Genomic DNA, 18720 nt, shown 5'->3' with positions numbered 1-18720 from the left:
TGTGTCTTTACCCAGCTCTGCCTCACCAGAGTGACCTTGGGCAAACTATTTAACCCCTTGCTACCTTGGGTGCCTCATCTCTAAAGTAAGGCTAATCATGGTACTGACTCACAGGCCTCTTACCATGGCTGAGTTATGTATGTACAACACTTAAAATAATGACTGGCACATGGCAAACACAAGTGTTTATTAAGTATATACACACACACATACACACATATATATAAAATTGTATAATTTTACAAGAAATGGGCTGTTTCTGCCTTTCATTCTCCATATATTTATTGATATTCTATCGTGTCCCAGAGATGAAGACAGATTTTTCTGCCCACAATAACTTTGTACAATTCTGGGGGATCTTGCATCCCCTACCCACCCCCAAATGGTCCTTCAGGTTGTGCCTAATGCCACAGGACTGTGTAGGAGGTGTTTCCACATAGGGGTTGGGGGCTCCCTAGTACAGATCCCCAGCTTGCTCGAGGCATCTAACGAATTCCTTTCCTTTAAAAACACACTCTTTCTCTAACAAATGAAGCAAGTGGTCCCTGCCCCTTCCACAAGTCCACAGGTCACCCAAAGCATTTGTAGCCATTTTCTGCCCCTTATCCTGTTGCCCAGAGGACCTAGAGATTTAATGTGAAAAAAAGAATTTTTTGGGGGGGGGCGCCATTAGTCAAAAGGTGCATGCATGACCCTAGTTTGTCATTGTCCTCATGGGGCGTCAGGAAGCCAACAAAATCTGTGTTTCAAACCTGGAAATATGTACCTGTGTGGACATTTGGTATAAAATTAGTGCTGTTTATTTTAGGTGTGAGAATGATATTGTGATTATTGGTTTTCAGAGATTTTTTTAAAATTATGGATGAGGGCTGGGGTTGTGGCTCAGTGGTAGAGCACTTGCCTAGCACGTGTGAGGCACTGGGTTCCGTCTTCAGCACCATATAAAAATAAATAAATAAAAATAGATATAAAAATATGGATGAAATGATGCATGGGTCTTGCTTCAAAATAAGGTAGCCGAGGGAGGGGGGTGGAGGAAATAAAATTGACGACGAGGACGTCGAGTTGGTGTAATGGCTGAAGCTGAAGAACAGTGTCATGGGGTTCATGAGAACCCCATTATCTTTGGGAGTTTGTTTTCACAAATCGCCTTCAAAACTCCGGGGCAGCTCGTCCCACGGAGACCAGGACTGGAGGGAACCGAGGCCCGGCTTCTTCAGGTCTCGTCCGCTCCCACCGGGTCCCGACGGCCGGGAGGCGCCCCTTCCTCGGAGCAGGCGGCAGTCCCGGGCGCGGCGCACCTGCCGGGGCCTCGGGGCCACACACTCTGCGTGTCGGGCGGAAACGTGGGTGCGCTGGGCTGAGAGGCGGGCCCGGGCGTGGCGGCGCTCGGCGCACCTGGGCGAGCCGGCAGGTGGACGCGTCGCCGACCGGTGCCCCCGCCCCGGCGCGGGGGAGGAGCGGGTGGCGCGGGGCGGGATCGGCCGGGGACCGCGGTCGGGCTGGGGCGCTGGGATCCCGACGGGCAGCCACCGCAGCCGCCGCGCTGGGGCCGCAGAGATTGGGTGCTCGGGATGAGCCTTACCCGGAAAAAGGGCTTCTACAAGCAGGACGTCAACAAGACCGCCTGGGAGCTGCCCAAGACCTACCTGTGCCCGACGCACGTCGGCAGCGGGGCCTATGGCGCCGTGTGGTGAGACCCCGGGCCTGCGCGGCCGCTGCGGGGCGCGGGGGGCGCCTGGGCGTCGAGGCGGGAGCTCGGCGGGCGCCCGTGCTCCTCCAGCAAGTCGTGGCGGGCGCCCCGCACGCCTTGGTCCTCCCGGACCGCCCTCGGCTGCCCCCTTCCCAGCACTACCCGAGGACACCAGGGTCCAGCGTCCTCCCGGGGTGGGGGGGGGAAGGGGCGGTGGGCCGGACAGAGAAGGAGAGAGAAGCCTCAGGCTGCGGCACAATCTGGCTCAGGGCCACCCCAGGCACAGGGGTGGCTGCGTGGGTTCTCTGTGGGTTGAAGTAGGACTGGATCGGTGCTCCAGGCTCTAATGTTATAAAGGGCTCCAGAGTTCACGGGGCAAATCCCCATCGTTGCAGCTGGGTCCACTGGGGCCCCTAGAGGGGGAAGGAACTTGCCAAATTGCATAGTGAGATTCCTGAATCCTGTAGGCATAAGAGTGTTTCTGCTCCCCCCCCCCCGTGTGTTGCCCCTGCCCCCGTTGCTGCCACCCATTTCCCACAGCTTCCTGCTGCTCTCCAAGTTCTGGGTGTTGGGCATTGGATCCTCCCAGCTAGCCTGCTAGCCTTGTCTGGGGTGCAGAGGTGAGGGTGGCCTAGGAGGTACCATCCAGGATCTGGAGTAGGTGCTACTCAGGAGGAAACCCGCTGCCCGCTGACCTTCCTGTGCCCCTGCAGCTCCGCCATTGACAAACGGTCAGGGGAGAAGGTGGCCATCAAGAAGCTGAGCAGGCCTTTCCAGTCTGAGATCTTCGCTAAGCGGGCTTATCGAGAGCTCCTGCTGCTGAAGCACATGCAGCATGAGAACGTAGGCTGAGCCTGGGTGGTGGGAAGGCAGGGAGGGAGGCCCCAGAGGGCCGGCCTTGGCCCTGTAGTGACCCTGATAACAACAATAATATATACTTATTGAGCACTGACTGCTCTCTATGTACATTGTAACATCTTTGCATGAACTGACTAGTATTATCCTTTCCATAAGGAGATAAATATTAGTGCCCCGGTGTCACAGATGGGGAAATTGAAGCATAAAAAGACTCCTGGTTATGTGGTTCATCAAGAGCAGAGCTGGGATTTGGATCTAGCCAACCAGACTGTGTACATGACCATTAGGCTATCCTGTCTGATAGAAACAACCAGAAAAGCCAATGATCCAGCTCTGGACCTGGCAACAGGGCTTCCCTCCAGGATACCTAGATTGGAGGCAAACATTTCAAATAGTGATTGCCAAGGATTTTGTACATTTTAAGTCCCATCCCTTTCAGAACACCCCTCCTCTGTGGCCTTCAGTCAGGGGTGATCTTGCCTCTGACTGAACTATCCCCATGGCAGGCAAGGACAGATGTGGCTGGAGATCCAAGGTCGAGATCAGGAGCCTGCTGGCTGAGATGTCTTTCCCCCTTCCCTCCTTTTCTTCTTTTAACCCTCGTGGTTTTAAGTCAAGAGTGAGTTTGTGCCCCTTGACCTGAACACCAGGTGTGGAAGCAACCACTTGTCTTCTCCCTACCTCCCCCTTTCCCCAGCCTGACTCTCCATTACAGTTTATCACAGGCTCCCTCCCAGATGGGGGGATTCGCCCCTTTTACTGCTTCCAAGCATTTTGGGGACCTGCTTCTTGCTCGAGGTGGTATAGCGGGACAGGATGGGTGCTCTTTTGACTGGGGCCCAGACAGAGTGGAGAGGAGGGGCGATGACTGTCTAGTCCTCACTGGCAACTTCCTCCCCAGGTCATTGGGCTCCTGGATGTCTTCACCCCAGCCTCCTCCCTGCGCAACTTCCATGACTTGTGAGTAAGGCTGCACTGAGTTCTGGGCAATTGCAGGTCTTGCTTGCCTCTCAGCAGTAAGTTGGGGGAATATCCTGATGGTCTTTCCTGGGCGGAGGGCTTGCTGCCCTGGCAGTCTTTGTGCCTGTGGGCTGTCAAGGTGAGGTTCTCTCTGGAGAGGTAGCATCAGCCCAGAGTGGAAGAAAAGCAGGCAGAATCGGGGGGGGGGGGGGGCCTTGTGTGGTACCTGCCTGGTAGGGAGCTGTCTTCACAGTTACTTTGCTTGTTACCCAGTTTTACCACCACAAAGTCATCCCTGCCAGTCCCCACAAGGTTTGCACTGTCTCCCTTTACCGTTCCCTGGGGGCCTAGGTGTAGCTCTGGACCATAGGCCTTTTTCTAGCTTGAAGTGAGGATCAGGTACCCTTGGCTACCTCTGGGGTATTTGCCAGTTATACAGAACCAGGACATGTAATTGCTGAGTGTCTGGCTTTGCTATTGCACTGTCTGAATGAGATGCGACAGATTGGACAATATTGTGATGTTCAGGATGTGAGTGAAGGCCAACAGCTGACTCGGCCCAGCTCCGAGTCCAGACTCAATTCCACAAGCAGTCACAAGTCCATGGAGGTTTGGAGCAGGGCAGTGATGTGGTCAGACGCAATTTGAGGGATGCACTCAAGCAGCAGGGAGGACCTCCAGAGAGGAGGGAAGACATGGAGGCCAGTGGAACAGACCTGGATCTACAGTCCAAGGGAAGGGAATGTTGGTGGCAGACCTGACACCTGTTTGGGAGGCAGCACTAAAAAATATCGTGTCTTTTGGGATGCAGGGGCTGAGGAGGTATAGGTAGGGAGATGCTTGGGCTCCTGCTTGGAATACAAGGCAGAGGAAGAACAGACCTTGGGGGAAAGATAATGAACTTCACTTTGGACACTTCACTTTTATAGAACCTTGAACATTCAAGTGTTTAATCAGAGTTGCAAATAAATATGAACCTCGGGAGAGGTTCAGGGTTAATGACATGGATTGGATTAGTGATACAGATTTGGGTTGGAATAATCACCTTTGGATGGTAGTTGAAGCCCAAGAATAGGTGTAAAACATGATATGATAATGTGATTCAGAGCCACATTAGAGGGAAGGTAGAAAAGGATGAGCAAATCAAAATAAAGCTGATCCGCTGGGCATAGTGGTGCACACCTATAATCCCAGCAGCTTGGGAGGCTGAGAAAGGAGGATCTTGACTTCAAAGCCAGCCTCAGCAATTTAGTGAGGCCTTAAGCAACTTTGTGAGACCCTGTCTCAAAATAAAATATAAAAAGGGCTGGGCATGTGACTCAGTGGTTAAGTGTCCCTGGGTTTAATCCCTGGCGCGCGCGCAGACACACACACACACACACACCATATATATATATATATAATATTATGATTAGAGAAAGAGGGGAGTTGGCAGAGAATTTTCAAGGAGTGTTGGACTTTGTGAAAGGAAAAACAAGAAAAGGATCCTTGTGACTTTGTGGCGTGATCGCTGAGCAATGTGGCTATAGGACAGGAACAGAAGCCAGGTTGTCAGGGAATGGAGTGTGAATGCAGAGTCAGGGAGTATGGAACACCCTTCTAGAAGTTTGGTGGCAAGAGAGGAAGAAGTAGTCGTCACTTAAAGAAGCAAAATTGACAGGCATTGATGGCACACGCCTGTAATCCCAGCGGTTTGGGAGGCTGAGGCAGTAGGATTGTGAGTTCAAAGCCAGCCTCAGTAACAGCAAGGCGCTAAGCAACTCAGTGAGGCCCTGTCTCTAATAAAATACAAAAAAGGGCTGGGGATGTGGCTTGGTGGCTTAGAACCCCTGGGTTCAATCCCTGGTACCAAAAAAGAAAAAAAAAAAAAAAGCAGCAAAGTTGAAAAACTTAAGCAACGTTGTGAGCCAGAAGAAAGGACCAGGGTTCATGCAGAAGTGAAGGACACAGCAGAGGGATTGTGTGTGCAACAAGGTCCTGGAGAGGAGAGGGTATGGTCAGGTAGAAGGTGGCTTCAAGAATTTAGGGACCCTTGGAGATGGCATCCACTATGTCTGGTTTTAAAAAATATTTGTTTGGTAATCTGTTGTCTTTTGTTCTGGAATTTTGCTGTTAGTACCTTGAGTAACAGTTACGTTTTGCTGACCATGACTTGTTTTGTAATCCCACAAGAGGGTGCAACAACCCAGCCACCTTCTTCTTCCACCTTCCTGAAAATTGTATTGTTTCCTTCTTGGAAGGGCGGACATTTGTTAGTGGTGCCAGCTCAGCTGGGCCTGAACCCCTGAGAGAGAAGACATTTGGACAGAAACAGAAGGAAATACTGGCAGATGCTTCTAGCTCCCAGCTGAGGTTTGCTGTGGAGTGTGAAGGAGGCAAGGAGAGGGCACCTTTGAAGAGCGGGAACACAGCTCCACTTGGTTTTCCTGAGCAGGCTCCAATGCCATGTTTACCCTGAGCCCTGCCAGCTGGGCAGCCTGCCACAGGGACGGTGGAAGCCAGGAGCCCTGAGGCCCGTATGAGCCTGATTCTTTTTACACCTTCTTGCCTGAGATCATCTCTAAGGCTCTGTTCTGTCCCCACCACTGTGCCCCACCTCTGAGCCAAGACCTGGGTCTGGGTGGGGGCTGGAGCTGTGCCAAGAAGTCCTCGTGCCTTCCAGCTACCTGGTGATGCCCTTCATGCAGACAGACCTGCAGAAGATCATGGGGATGGAGTTCAGTGAGGAGAAGATCCAGTACCTGGTGTATCAGATGCTCAAAGGTCTTAAGGTGGGTTAGGGCTATGAGTATGGCAGAGAGGGTTCCTTGGTGTTGAGACCCAAGGTTCAGGGAGGGCTGGAGGGAGGGCATCCTAATGGGCGAAGAAGGTTACGGGGCGGCCTGCTGAGCTGGCTTGGAAACTGGAATGCAGGACTCACCCTTCTCTCTCTCTCCCACTCAGTACATCCACTCGGCTGGGGTTGTCCACAGGGTGAGTGCTTTCTCTGCTTTGATTCTCAGGGGTCCCTGACCCACTCCTGGAAGAGTGAGGTCCTATAGCAACTAAGGAATTGGGAGAGTTGGGGAGAGAGGAGGATTTTCAGGAGCACAGAATATGGATTCTTCAGACCCAGCCTTGGCCTGGGAAGGCCTGTGTGGAAAAATTGTTGTATTGTGGAGAATTTTGTGGGGGAATTGTTACAAAATGAGCCCTGAGCTGGGGTGTCAGGCTTCAGGAATCAATCAGGAGACTGTGGAGCTGGATGGGTCCCTAGAGAACACTGAGTGTAACCCTCATTTTACACATGAGGAAACAGCCCAGAGAGGGCAAGGGGCCTGGCTAAGGCCACCGTGCTGGGGGTGGCAGAGCCAGAAGGAGCTCTGTCTCTGTCTCTCAGCCCAGTGCTCACTCTGTGTCCTCCCACCCAGGACCTGAAGCCAGGCAACCTGGCCGTGAACGAGGACTGCGAGCTGAAGGTGAGTGGGCTGAGGACAGGCCCAGTCCGGGTTGGGGTGGGCCCCTTCTTGCAGGAGCTCCTCAGAGCTGCTCCAGAGCGCCTACTCTGCCAGCTCCTTCTTCCTGTGTCCCTTGAGCCTTAGATCCTGGATTTTGGGCTGGCACGGCCTGCGGATGCTGAGATGACTGGCTATGTGGTGACCCGTTGGTACCGGGCCCCTGAAGTGATCCTTAGCTGGATGCATTATAACCAGACTGGTCAGTTGTCGGCTGCTGGGGTGGGGGCTGGGGCTGGCCTGCTCTGTCAGCTTCCCTGAGGTCATCTGGTTACTCTGTGTGACTGATCGCAGGGTCTGGTCAGACGGGCCAGGTGACACTTCCTTCCTCCCTCTGCAGTGGATATTTGGTCTGTCGGCTGCATCATGGCTGAAATGCTGACCGGGAAAACTCTGTTCAAGGGGAAAGATTGTATCCTTTCCTGGAAACACCAGACTGCAACCAGGGACCATTCCTTCAGGACACACTTTATTTAAATAACTCTGTCTTTCTTAGTGCAAAAGTAATACCCACTGTCTGTAGAATAATTTTAAAATGCAGATGAGCAGAACAATGAAAATGAGGCCCTTAAATTCCACTACCACGTAGAGGATGCACTCCACACACTGATGGAGATTTGCAGGCACAGGGGACATGGAGTCTGTCCTGCTCAGCTGGCAGTGCCAGGGTCAGGGGAGAAGATAAGGAAATAAGGGTGGCTGAGAGGGATGAAGGCTAGGAGGTCCATGTGCTCTGGCAGCGTTTTTCAGGAGGGACCCCTCTTTCTTGGCCTGGCCCATCGGGAGAACCTCTGGAGACAGTCTGAAGGCCGAGCCTCCTGTCCTGAGAGCAGGAAGTGGTCAGGCAGGTCTGGAGCCTGTACCATGGCCACAGAGAGGGTGGGCTCTGACACATCAGCGGTGAGGGGGCACCTTAACCACTGCCAAGACCTGGACCAGTTGACCCAGATCCTGAAAGTGACTGGGGTGCCAGGCGCAGAGTTTGTGCAGAAGCTGAATGACAAAGCGGTGGGTAGCAGATGACCTGAGCGGGCCCAGGCTATGTGCTTGGCTGACCTCAGGGCCAGGTGGGTGGGGGGCCTTTTGGAATGAGGGCTCACCTGTGTCTTCCCACCATGTCCCTCTTCCCTGACAGGTGTTCTTGCCACCTTAGTCTCTCAGCCTAAACCTTCAACCCTGCTCTGGGACTTTTCTGAAATCCCTGCTTGGTACCCTGAGGCCTGAGGAATCCCATGCTTTTCTATCTTCTAGGCCAAATCCTACATCCAGGCCCTGCCACAGAGCCCCAAGAAGGACTTCACTCAGCTCTTTCCACGTGCCAGCCCTCAGGGTGAGTCTTGGGCTTGGTCCCCAGGGGCTCCCCCAGGCCTGGAGTGGGAGGCTCATGGCTGTTCTGTAGCCACAGACCTGCTGGAGAAGATGCTGGAACTGGATGTGGACAAGCGTCTGACGGCCTCACAGGCCCTCGCCCACCCCTTCTTTGAACCTTTCCGGGACCCTGAGGAGGAGACTGAGGCCCAGCAGCCATTTGACGATGCCTTAGAGCACCAGAAACTCACAGTGGATGAATGGAAGCGTAAGAGCCGGATCCAGCTCCTCCCTCTCTGCCTTCAGCCTGTCTCCTTGTTTTCATGCTTGGCTTCTGCTGGCCCCACCTGCCACCCGAGACTCCTGCCCGCTTCCCTCCAAGTGGCTATGATTTCCTGTGTGTTTTCTCTTTGGACTGATCTCATGCTCCATGCGGGCTGTGGGCTGGGCTCCCTCCTAAGCATCCTCCCGCTCACCTGAAAGCACCCTGTCTCTCCTAGAGCACATCTACAAGGAGATCGTGAACTTCAGCCCCATTGCCCGGAAGGACTCGCGGCGCCGGAGTGGCATGAGGCTGCAGTGACTCTTCCAGCCAGGCCCCCCCGCTGAGCCAGGGGACTACCATGTGGCACCACCAGCCAGACACTGCCCCAGAACCAATATTTCGTTGTCACTACTAAAGTCTCAACCCTTCACATATTATAGCCTCTCAAGCAGAAGATAGAAGTGCCTTCCCCAGACATAGGAATGGGCCAGATAGAATTCAGTGGTGTTGATGGGGAGGAAATAGCTCTGGTCAAAACGAGTTGCATTAAAATGCCTGTCTGGGGAATCACCTGAGTGTGGGGTCCTTTCCTTTCCAGCTGTAGGGGTGCTGAGAGGGTTGGGCTGAGTCGGACCACCCATCAATGGCCATGATGGTGTATCAGTTTCTTAGAGCTGCTGTAACAACCACCCACAAACTAGGAGGCATAAAACAACAGAAATTTTATTCTGTCACAGTTCTGGAGGCCAGAAGTCCAAGATCAAGGTGTCGGTGAAGCCAGCCTCTCTCAGAAGATTGTAGAAAACAGTCCTTCCTTACTTCTTTAGCTGCTCCAGGCATTCCTTGGCCTCTCTTGGCCTGTAGTGGCATCACTCCAACCTCTCCAGTATCTTCACATGGCCTTCTCTGTGCCTCCCTCTGTCTGTCCTCTGATATGGGAACACCAGTCATTTTTTTTTTTTTTAAGAGAGAGAGAGAGAGAGAAAAATTTTTAATATTTATTTTTCAGTTCTCGGTGGACACAACATCTTTGTTTGTATGTGGTGCTGAGGATCAAACCTGGGCCGCACGCATGCCAGGCGAGCGTGCTACCGCTTGAGCCACATCCCCAGCCCACACCAGTCATTTTCTAGGTCCACCCTAATCCAGTATGATCTTATCTCAATCCTGATTATGTCTGCAAAGACTATTCTCAAATACAGTCATATTCTGAGGCTCCACGGGGATATTAATTTTGGGGGGGTGGGGGGGAACAGCGTTCAACCCAGTCCTGGGCCCTGTGCTCAGGCCTTGTGCTCTGTATGGAGCCAAATATGTTTGGCTGCTAAAGGAAGAGTGTGGCGGAGGGAACTGCAGCTGGCGAGGCGTTGCATCCAGGTTATTTTGGGTGAGCAAGAGGCGAACAGATAGGCTTTGGCAGCAGCTTGTTGACTGGGATCTGCAGAAGACAGGAATGGGCTGCTGCTTGGCTTTACGGCAAACCGAGCCACTCCTTTCCCCTTTGGGGAGATGGCCTGTCTCTCCAGAGCTTTAACCTGACAATGCCTAAGGTTCTTCTGTTCAGGTTTGAAAAACTTTAATAAATTCCCATTTGTACCAGTCGTCAGGAGCCTGCTCTGGGGTTCCCGCCCCGGGCATCAGAAGAACGTGTTAAAATGCAGATTCCTGGGCCTAGCCCAGGGATACTGATTCAGCAGGCCTGGAGTTGAGACCCTAGAATGCACATGTGAACGAGGACCACTCATGCTGACTCAAGCCCAGTGGTTCTGATGGATGTCAGTCCTCATTTAGAGAAGCATCTAGCTGATTTCAGTACCACTTTGTCAGGAGGCCTGGGTGAGAAAGTGGAAGACGCCGGTCCTGGGGGGTGGCGTGGGTCATATATGCTTCACTCTGGCTTCATGTTAAGACTGAGGTCAGATGGAGCAGTTTTAGGGCAGTGAATCTCTTCTGTGTCATCCTGCCATAGTGTATATGTGATGTCTCTGTTCAACATACCACAATGCCCCCTCAAATCAGCTATAAGCTTTGGTTGGTAACAATGTACCAGATTTGGTTCATCATTTGTAACAATTCACCACACCAGAGCAAGATGGTAATAATGGAAAACAATGTACCAGTGTTGGTTTATCATTTGTAACAATTTATCACACTAGTGCAACATGGGGGAACCCTTTGTACTTTCTGCAAAACTAAAATGGCTCTAAAAATAAAGTTGATTAGTAAACAACAAAATCCCTGAGGCCCCAGAGAGATGAGGTCAGATACCAAGGGCTAGGAAATGCTGGAGACAGAATAAGAACCCAGGCAGGCGTGACTACTGTGCCAAAGGCCCCAGACAAATCTGGTCCCCGGGGTTGCCTAGCCTCCCTCCTGTTGCCTGGCTCTCCAGCCCCTTCACTGCTGGCTGTGTCCATGGGCCATTCTCTCCCATGGAGAAGATGGTTGTCAATACAGGGCAAGTCCTTGGCTGGGACTGCCCACATCCTGCCTTAGCTCTGGCCTTCCCAGTTACTAAGCTGACCCAGGTTCCATGAATCTAAACCCTTCTAAGTCTTCTTCTGAGACTCCTCACCAGCTCCAAGGAAAGGGTCCCACCTTTTCAGCCTGGCATTCACAGCCTCCAGCACCCTCTCTAACCTCACCAATCTCACTGCCTCCCATGGTCCTCAAGCCAGTGTGGCCTGCTGCAGGACAACCAGTCCTGGGGTCCACCATAAAACTCAGCCCACACATTATCAGGTTAAAGGCTCTGACAAGTCCCAAAGAAATAGAGTTCTGTTCTAGTTTCTTTAATCCAGAGCTTCCCAAATGTGCTGAGCCAGAGGACCTCATTTTCTCCTGACAGTGCCACATACTCAGCCCTCTACTCAGCGCAGCCCAGCTCATAGGTCACCACACTGCGTCTCCCCAGCAGGCCTAGAGCCTGCACTTCCCTCTGCTTAGCACGCCTTCTACCCCTCTCAGTAACAGGGGTTCATTTGATGCTTTGACTACACCCTTTGTGACTTTGAAACTTGCATGTTGTTGTTTTTGTTTTTCCCAATCTTCTTTTCCTTAAACTTCTCCCTGATCTCATTTTCTCTGTAAAAGCCCCCTGTTCTTGCTGATGGGCAGAATCACAGCCTTTGGAACAGGAGTCCCCTGTGTTTCTTCTTTGCTAGCAAAACAATAAACCGTCTTTTTCTCCTTTTTCCTCAAAACTGTGTCCTCATTATTGGATTGACATCAGGGACAAGGACCTAGTTTTCGGCAACACCTCCACCCAGGGAAATCTTCATCCTCTGAGACTGTCTCAGGCCTCCCTCAGAGAACAGGGCTTCCTCATGCCCCAGGCCCTCTGTGAGCAGCATGTCCAGTGTGTGTGGTAGGCCTCCCCCCTCCAATGCCCACTCCAACCCCTGCTCCAAACCAATATCTGTGAATGCAAGAATGCATGGTGTCCCAGGGTCCTGTACATCATGTTCCTGTTCAATCAGACCAGTTGTGGTACTGAGAAACTGATGTGACTCCATTTTTGAGAAACCAGCCTCTACCTCAGAGCAAAGCCTGTCCAAGGAAGGGGGCGTGACCCTTGTCCTTGGAAAAACCCACAGAGAGCTCATAGGCACATATCCACCCTGCTGAGTAGTTTGAAAATAACAGGAGAGATCTGCTGCGCCAGGTGTCCCTGACTCAGTTAGGCTAGGTGAGGACCCATAGCAACCCCTAGCAACCACCAATCAGCATGAGACAGAGAAAATACTGGGGTGCCAGATGATCCCCCCAGAGTTTATGGTGGTTGATAACATGTTGGGAAACCATGTAATTCAGCACGTACACACCTCGTGGCCTAAACCAATCAGTTAAAAGGAATCCCCCTCTTGTACTAACCAATCACCCCTACCCAACTTGTTCCCTCCAGTGAGTGTGCTAATCAATGTTAAGAGTTGTTGTTTGATTTTCCCGAGGTATGGAATGATTTGCTGTGCGATGTTGTGACGCATAGAGTATCCCCCCCAAACCCATAAAATCTCACTGAACAAAGGACCGGGACTCACTCCCTGGGACCGCTGTTTCAGGAAGGGTTGTGAGTCCAGGCTCCAGCTTGCAATAAAAGACTCTTGTGTGATTGCATCGGATCCGGCTCCTGGAGGTCTATTGGGGTCCCACGAATCTGGCATTACAGTACCAGGGCGGTACTGAAGACAGCAGAGAGTGTGACAGGAGGCAGAATTGGGTGACCCTGAAAGAAAGTCTCTCCCAAACTCCTGTCACCCCTCAGCATCCCTCCAGTCCGTTCCTCACTCCAGGATTAAACTTTAGTCCCTTCCCCCACAGTTATTTCAAACCTGAGAAACTCTCCCCAAGGCGGAGAAGGTGCTCACCTAATGGAGGAGCTGGTGGGCTTCTCCTAGGGCACACAGCCAGCACGACAGGAAACAGGTGACTGGTGACTAGGGCAAAAGGGCTAAGCATGGGGGTGCCTCGACTTCCCTGCTCTTGACTGGCAGCACCTCCCTAGGACAGGAATCATGACCCAGGCCTGGGTGGATGAGGTGGGGCTTTGCCCTGTGGCTAAGGAGGTGGCTCAGAAAGCAGAATACACAAGGAAGCAAACACAGTGACTGGGGACATTCTATAGCAGCCCTCTACTCCCTCCTTTGCGAGCTGGAGGGTGTCCTTTCACAATAACAGCCCCTCTCCCAAGGCCACTGTGGCCTGGATCGTCCTTGAGAGCAGTTTCAGCTGAGTTGTCCCAAGGCGGGGCCTGTCTTGTGTGAGGATCAGACAGAACTGCTGGCCAGGGTGAGTGGGTGGGTGTGGCCCCCAGCTGCCTCCAGGACTGGAAATCAGCTTGAAAGGGGACAAGGCTGAATTTTCTCCTGGCCCATTGCAATGGCTTATGGTCTACTCTAGCCAGGCGCAGTGGCCCCGGTCCTGTATAGTGACACAGAAGGCTGAGGAGGCAGAAGGACCACAAGATCGAGGTCAGCCTCAGCAGCTTAGTGAGGCCCTGAGCAACTTAGGGAGACCCTGTCTCAAAATAAAACATAAAAAGGGCTGGGGATGTGGTTCAGTCCCCAGTACCAGAAAAAAAGAAATGGCTGTGCCCTTGACCAGGCTTCGGGGCCTGGGCTGTGCTACAACCCAGCAGGGGAAGGAGAAGGACTCTTGCCGGCCTTTCTCCCCTCTCATGGCTTCCATGTCCTTCCATTCAGTGGAAAAAAATTCCCTGGGACATGCCCTTCCTCATCCCCAGTGAGCTCTGCTCCGTCCTCGGTCCCCCTAAATCCCTTGAGAGGAGGATGGGGATTTTCAGATTTTCCCATTGGCATAGTCCAACGTCACTCAGTCCAGCTGAATATCCAGTGAGTTGTCACAGTCATGGTCACTCCCAGGCCCTCGTGGGGAGTTGAGGAACAGGGATGGTGCCACCTGAGCAGCTGCCCTCACTCTGGGCCAGGTCATAGCTGAGTGGCAATAGGGATTCTCTCGGCCACCGGCCCTTGACCTTTCTTTGTGCCATGGATCCCCTTCTCAAAACAATATTTTTAAATGCATGAAATACGTAGGATGACAAAGAAAGTTGTACTGAGATCCAGTTATCAAAAAAATTTTTTTTGTGGGATGTGATAATTCGGGGGTTTCTTTATTAGCACATCTAATTATAAGAGCTAGTGGTGGGCCTACTCACTACTATATACCTGAAGTAGAAATGAATCTAAATGATGCTTTGGGACACCTACAGCTTTACAGGGATACGAGAAGCTCTGTGATTTCTACTGGTGCTGCTAATATGACTAGAGTTTGCTAACTTCATTCCTAATGGAGGAAATTGGGGTGAGTGGAAATAAAGTGGTGTTATTTTTTAATTTGAGTTTGTGGGCCTTGCGATTTATGGTTCATGAATTCCAGATAAGAAGTCCTGGTCTAGATATTAAAACATGACCTTAGTCTTTTCTGCTATTCCTTAACATTCCAGATAAGAACACCTGTTCTAGGTATTAAAATGTGACCTTAGGTATTCTCTGTTAGTCCTTAACAACACCTGACCTCTCCCCTTGTATGATAGGAGCGGGTAGGAAATGTGCTACTCTGCCCCAGGGTACCTGCAACTCTGCCCCATTCCCTGAGCTTGGTACCTCTAACTAGGTAGGGATCAGTCTGCCTGGGGCATTTTTTAAAAATGGAATTTCTGGAGTGTTCTACGTCTAGTTTGCAACATGGTTAGCATGCTGCTGCCCTAAAGTACTTCCTATGAAGGCCCAGAGTAGGGACTGAGAGCAGGCCCCTGTGTCTACCACCATGATGTTCTTCCCATGACACGGGGCATGGTTGCTTTCTTTTCTTTTCTTTTCTTTTCTTTCTTTCCTTCTTCTTTTTTTTTTTTTTGGTACTGGAGATTTAACTCAAAAACACTCTTCCTCTGAGTTATATCCCAGCCCTTTTTTATTTCTATCTTGAGACAGGGTCTCACTAAGTTGCTGAGTCTGGCCTTGAAATTTTGATCCTCCTTCCTGAGGCATTAGATGACAAGAACATGATCGCTTATTGAGGTTAATTTATTTTTTTTTTCTTTCTGCATTACTCCCTGTCCTCCCAACCACCATAGGCACAAAAGAGCCACCAGACCTTGGGACTGACTCATGTTAAGAGGTCAAGAGAAGAAGTTGCCAGCAAGATACTTATTCTGGGCTGGGATTGTGGCTCTGCGGTAGAGCACTCACTTAGCATGTGTGAAGCAGTGGGTTTGAGCCTCAGTACCACATAAAAATAAATAAAATATAGAGAATTGTGTTCAACTACAACTAAAAAAGTAAATTAAAAAGAAAAAAAAAAAACTGTTCCTCTGTTTTCTTCAATGTCTTACTAGTGAGAATGTTTTGCCTGGACTCCAGGACAGGGAGAAGTTGGGGTGAAGGAGGGAAGTGCTTTTGAAAAGCACCGTGGCTTAGAGAGGAGGTTTCTCCTGAGGGAAGAAGGAGGAGGCCCATAAGTGCCTGGTTCATTTGGGACTCTGCCCAGCTCCCTGTCAGCAAAGTCCAGGAAGAGGCCGCTGGGTGCACTCAGGGAGGCTAGAGCCAAAACACAGGCTTCCTGGTCTTGGCTGAAACTCCTGTGTCCTAGGTGGGGGCCTGGGGCAGCAGCACCTGCACCAAAAAAGCCCTGTGGACCTTCACTGTGGTCTTCTTTGACAGTTTGTCACCTACCATCAGCTCCTGTCCTGTCTTGCTTAAGGAACCCACGTTTGGTTCAGGCTGCAGCTTGCTTGGGAAGGTGGGCCTTCCCTCCAGCTCCAGGGGGCATCCCAGGATGCTCTAAACCAAGGGGTGATTCTTTTTTTCTTTGCTAGTGATTGATTGAGGATTCACTTCTGGACAGAAGGACTTGGGAGAAGTCGAGGAAACAGAGGACTCTTCCTCTTCCCCTCTGAATCACCCCGTCTTCCTGACATCTCCTCTTCGTCCTCCTCAGCAGTTCTGTTCTTAGCTCACCACGTCTCCTCCCACCAAGGAAGGATTCCCATACTGCTTCTTCACCGCTGCCCAGCTGTCTTAAGAGAAGATTCTGTGTTCACCTCTCTGATTGCTCCCCCTGGCTCTGAGCAAACACCTCACATTTGCCCTCAGTCTTTACCCTTCTTCTACCAAGACTCTCTACCTTCTCCAACAGTGTCTGCTCGATCAGCTCTTCAGGCCCTGCAACCACCCCTTTGACAGGGAGCCCCTCTTCCATACCCCAGTGCCCTTCTGCTCTATTTCTCCAATTCCCACCACTGGTCTAACCTCCTCCCGCTGCTGATCCGACTCAGAGAGGGAGGCCCTCAGCCCACTGCATCTCCTTCTCCACCTGCCTAGCCCAGATCTGCCTTCGTTGGTTTTCTGCAGAATCCCACCCTGCGCCACGCCATCTCTTCCCACTTAACGTTCCTAAATAACCTGCCCAGACCAGCTCCCAATGGACCCTAACCTGGTCCCTGTGCCCTTCACCTTTGGGCTACTCAGGTGGGCTATTTCGCTGGCCTCTGCCTGCTCCACCTTGCTCCCCTGTTCACCTATGTCTTCAGGAGCCCTGCATGGGAATGCTCCCCACAGCTGGGCCATGCCCACAAGTCCAGGCCCCTCTGTGCCAGCACCACTGCAGAGATTCCTCCCTCTGGGCTCTCCCTTTCTTACCTGTTCTGCTGCCAGATTATTCTTCCCTAATGCTACCGAGACATCTCACCCCCCCTGCTTAAAAGCCAGAGGCAGCTCCATCCTGCCTGCAGGACCAAGGGCCTCCCCCTGCCCATCCAGGTCAGGGTTAGTCTGCGCAGTCAGAACACAACCTGCTCCTGCCTGCTCTGGATCTGCAGCCTCTTGGGGAGGGTTTGAGGTAACAGCAGATTGTGCCCTTAAAAGCATGGGCTTTGTATCCAAAGAGACCTGGGGTTGTGTCCTGGGTTTGTCATTTATTAGCTACATGTATCAGTTGGAGTCCTTCTGAGAAAAAGAACCAACAGGATATGTATAGAACCTGTGAATCCATCTATCCATCCATCCATCCACCTACCTATCAATCGATCAATCATCTTTCTATCTGTATTTAATCTCTATCTACTATTTATCAAGAGATATTTATTGTAGGGAAGTGTCTCACATGATTATGGGGGCATTAGCAAGTTTGAAATTCCTGGAGCAGGCCAGGCAGCCTGGAAACCCAGGCCCTGTTTGTTGCTGTCTTGAGTCAGAATCCCTTCTTCTCCTGGAGCCTCAACTTTTATTTTAAAGCTTTACCTGATTGCATGAGGCCCACCCACATTAGGGCAGGTAACATGCTCTATTCACAGCCAACTGGCTGTAAATGTTAATCTCATCTACAACATTTCCTCAGAGCCACATCTAGAAGATTGTATAACCAAACAGTCAGGCACAGGGCATAGCCAAGTTGAAACAGAAGTAACCATCACACCATTGTTTAGAGGCAGGGAATTTTACTCCCCTAAGCAAATTTCCTTCTCCACAATAGAATCTTAGAGAAGCTGAGGCCACAGGACTAGTGAGGGTTAAGGGCACACAGAGTGCACAGTCAATGTTAGCTGTTCTACTGCTGACGTGTTTGCAGCAGTAAGTGCTTCAAAACACTGTAGACAAGACAATGCTCTTGGGAATACTAGACAGGGCTGCTGTTCCCAAGCTTGTGCTCGACCTGCCTAGGTACAGTACCAACCCACAGAGGCGACCCAGCCTTATTCCCATCTAAGGCCCCATCCCAACAGGCTGGTCCAGAACCTTTAGTTCATGTGAAAATTTTCAAAGTAGAAACCCTTCCAGAATTCTTTACTGTTCTTTCTTGTGGGGAGAAGAAGAAAGTCTCTCCATTGGTTCTCTTCGTCTTTGAGATAGTGCGGGCCTTGGAACAGTATGTCAGGAAGAATTGCATTTCACCTCTTCACCAGTCATTTCGTGTTTCATAAGAGAAGGATATTCATGCCAGTAAGCAACAAGTGCGAAACCAGATGATAGTTTTGTCCTTGGAGATCAGGAAAACAAACTGAGATGGCTACATTGTGAAATGCTGCTATATCCAGAGAGAGTAACTGTTCTTTTTTTTTTTTTAATAATATTTATTATTTTTTAGCATTTGGCAGACACAACATCTTTGTTTGTATGTGGTGCTGAGGATCGAACCCGGGGCCCCACGCATGCCAGGCGAGCGCGCTACCACTTGAGCCACATCCCCAGCCCCATGAGAGAGTAACTGTTCTTAATGGAGTATGTCTATCTCTTGTCTCCCTTCCCCCTCCTGTCCCTCCTCCACCTCCTCCCCCCACTCCTCCGTCACCTCCTCCTCCTCCTTTCATCTCTTCTTTAAAACCATTGTTACCCACTGTCTGACTACCTCTATTGTGCTCAGCCTAAGCATCAATTTAAAAAAAATAGGTGCACTGGGATATGGGTCCGTCTGCTTCTCCCTGAGATCTTTCCATAGTTTCTACCCAACTAACTGGAACGTGACCAGGAGTCCACCTGCTGCTCCTGTTTCCTGTCTTCTTTCACAGTGAAATATCCCTACAGTCCTCTCTCAGAACTGGCAATAAGGAGGAGTACTGGTCAAGTCTTTTGTAGAATATCCCTCACTTTGGGGTTTATCTGATATTTTTCTCATGATGGGACTGC

The 18720-nt window shown here is 51.1% G+C and overlaps 1 protein-coding gene across 2 annotated transcripts; it reads left to right on the top strand.

Annotated features, from left to right (window-relative positions):
* The first annotated feature begins 1471 nt into the window (after nucleotides 1-1471).
* Nucleotides 1472-9148, top strand: Mapk13 (mitogen-activated protein kinase 13). 2 transcript variants are annotated; one of them, XM_046464542.2, is made up of 12 exons: nucleotides 1472-1693; nucleotides 2407-2536; nucleotides 3453-3511; nucleotides 6174-6282; nucleotides 6455-6484; nucleotides 6922-6969; nucleotides 7093-7207; nucleotides 7346-7417; nucleotides 7934-8013; nucleotides 8257-8335; nucleotides 8405-8581; nucleotides 8814-9148. In XM_046464542.2, the coding sequence occupies exons 1-12, from the start codon at nucleotides 1575-1577 to the stop codon at nucleotides 8894-8896; spliced, it is 1101 nt and encodes a 366-aa protein (XP_046320498.1). In that variant the 5' UTR covers nucleotides 1472-1574; the 3' UTR covers nucleotides 8897-9148. The 2 variants fall into 2 exon arrangements, with proteins under 2 accessions (XP_046320498.1, XP_058441546.1); XM_058585563.1 differs by lacking the exon at nucleotides 2407-2536 and having other exon boundaries at nucleotides 1544-1693.
* Nucleotides 9149-18720: the final 9572 nt, after the last annotated feature.

Source organism: Marmota monax, unplaced genomic scaffold (assembly GCF_021218885.2).
Source record: "Marmota monax isolate L192 unplaced genomic scaffold, Marmota_monax_Labrador192_F-V1.1 WCK01_AAM20220418_F8-fsc00211, whole genome shotgun sequence".
Classification (NCBI taxonomy): domain Eukaryota; kingdom Metazoa; phylum Chordata; class Mammalia; order Rodentia; family Sciuridae; genus Marmota; species Marmota monax.
The sequence above is the reverse complement of the archived record's forward strand: the minus strand, read 5'-3'. Positions and strand labels throughout refer to the sequence as shown.

What these genes read in the sequence shown, in the direction of transcription:
- Mapk13 (XM_046464542.2), top strand. Translation starts at nt 1,575, where the DNA reads ATGAGCCTTACCCGGAAAAAGGGCTTCTACAAGCAGGACGTCAACAAG. An exon ending in AGATGCTCAAAGGTCTTAAG is followed by an intron (nt 6,283 to 6,454) that starts GTGGGTTAGGGC and finishes TCTCCCACTCAG; the next exon opens with TACATCCACTCGGCTGGGGT. An exon ending in AGAAGCTGAATGACAAAGCG is followed by an intron (nt 8,014 to 8,256) that starts GTGGGTAGCAGA and finishes TCTATCTTCTAG; the next exon opens with GCCAAATCCTACATCCAGGC.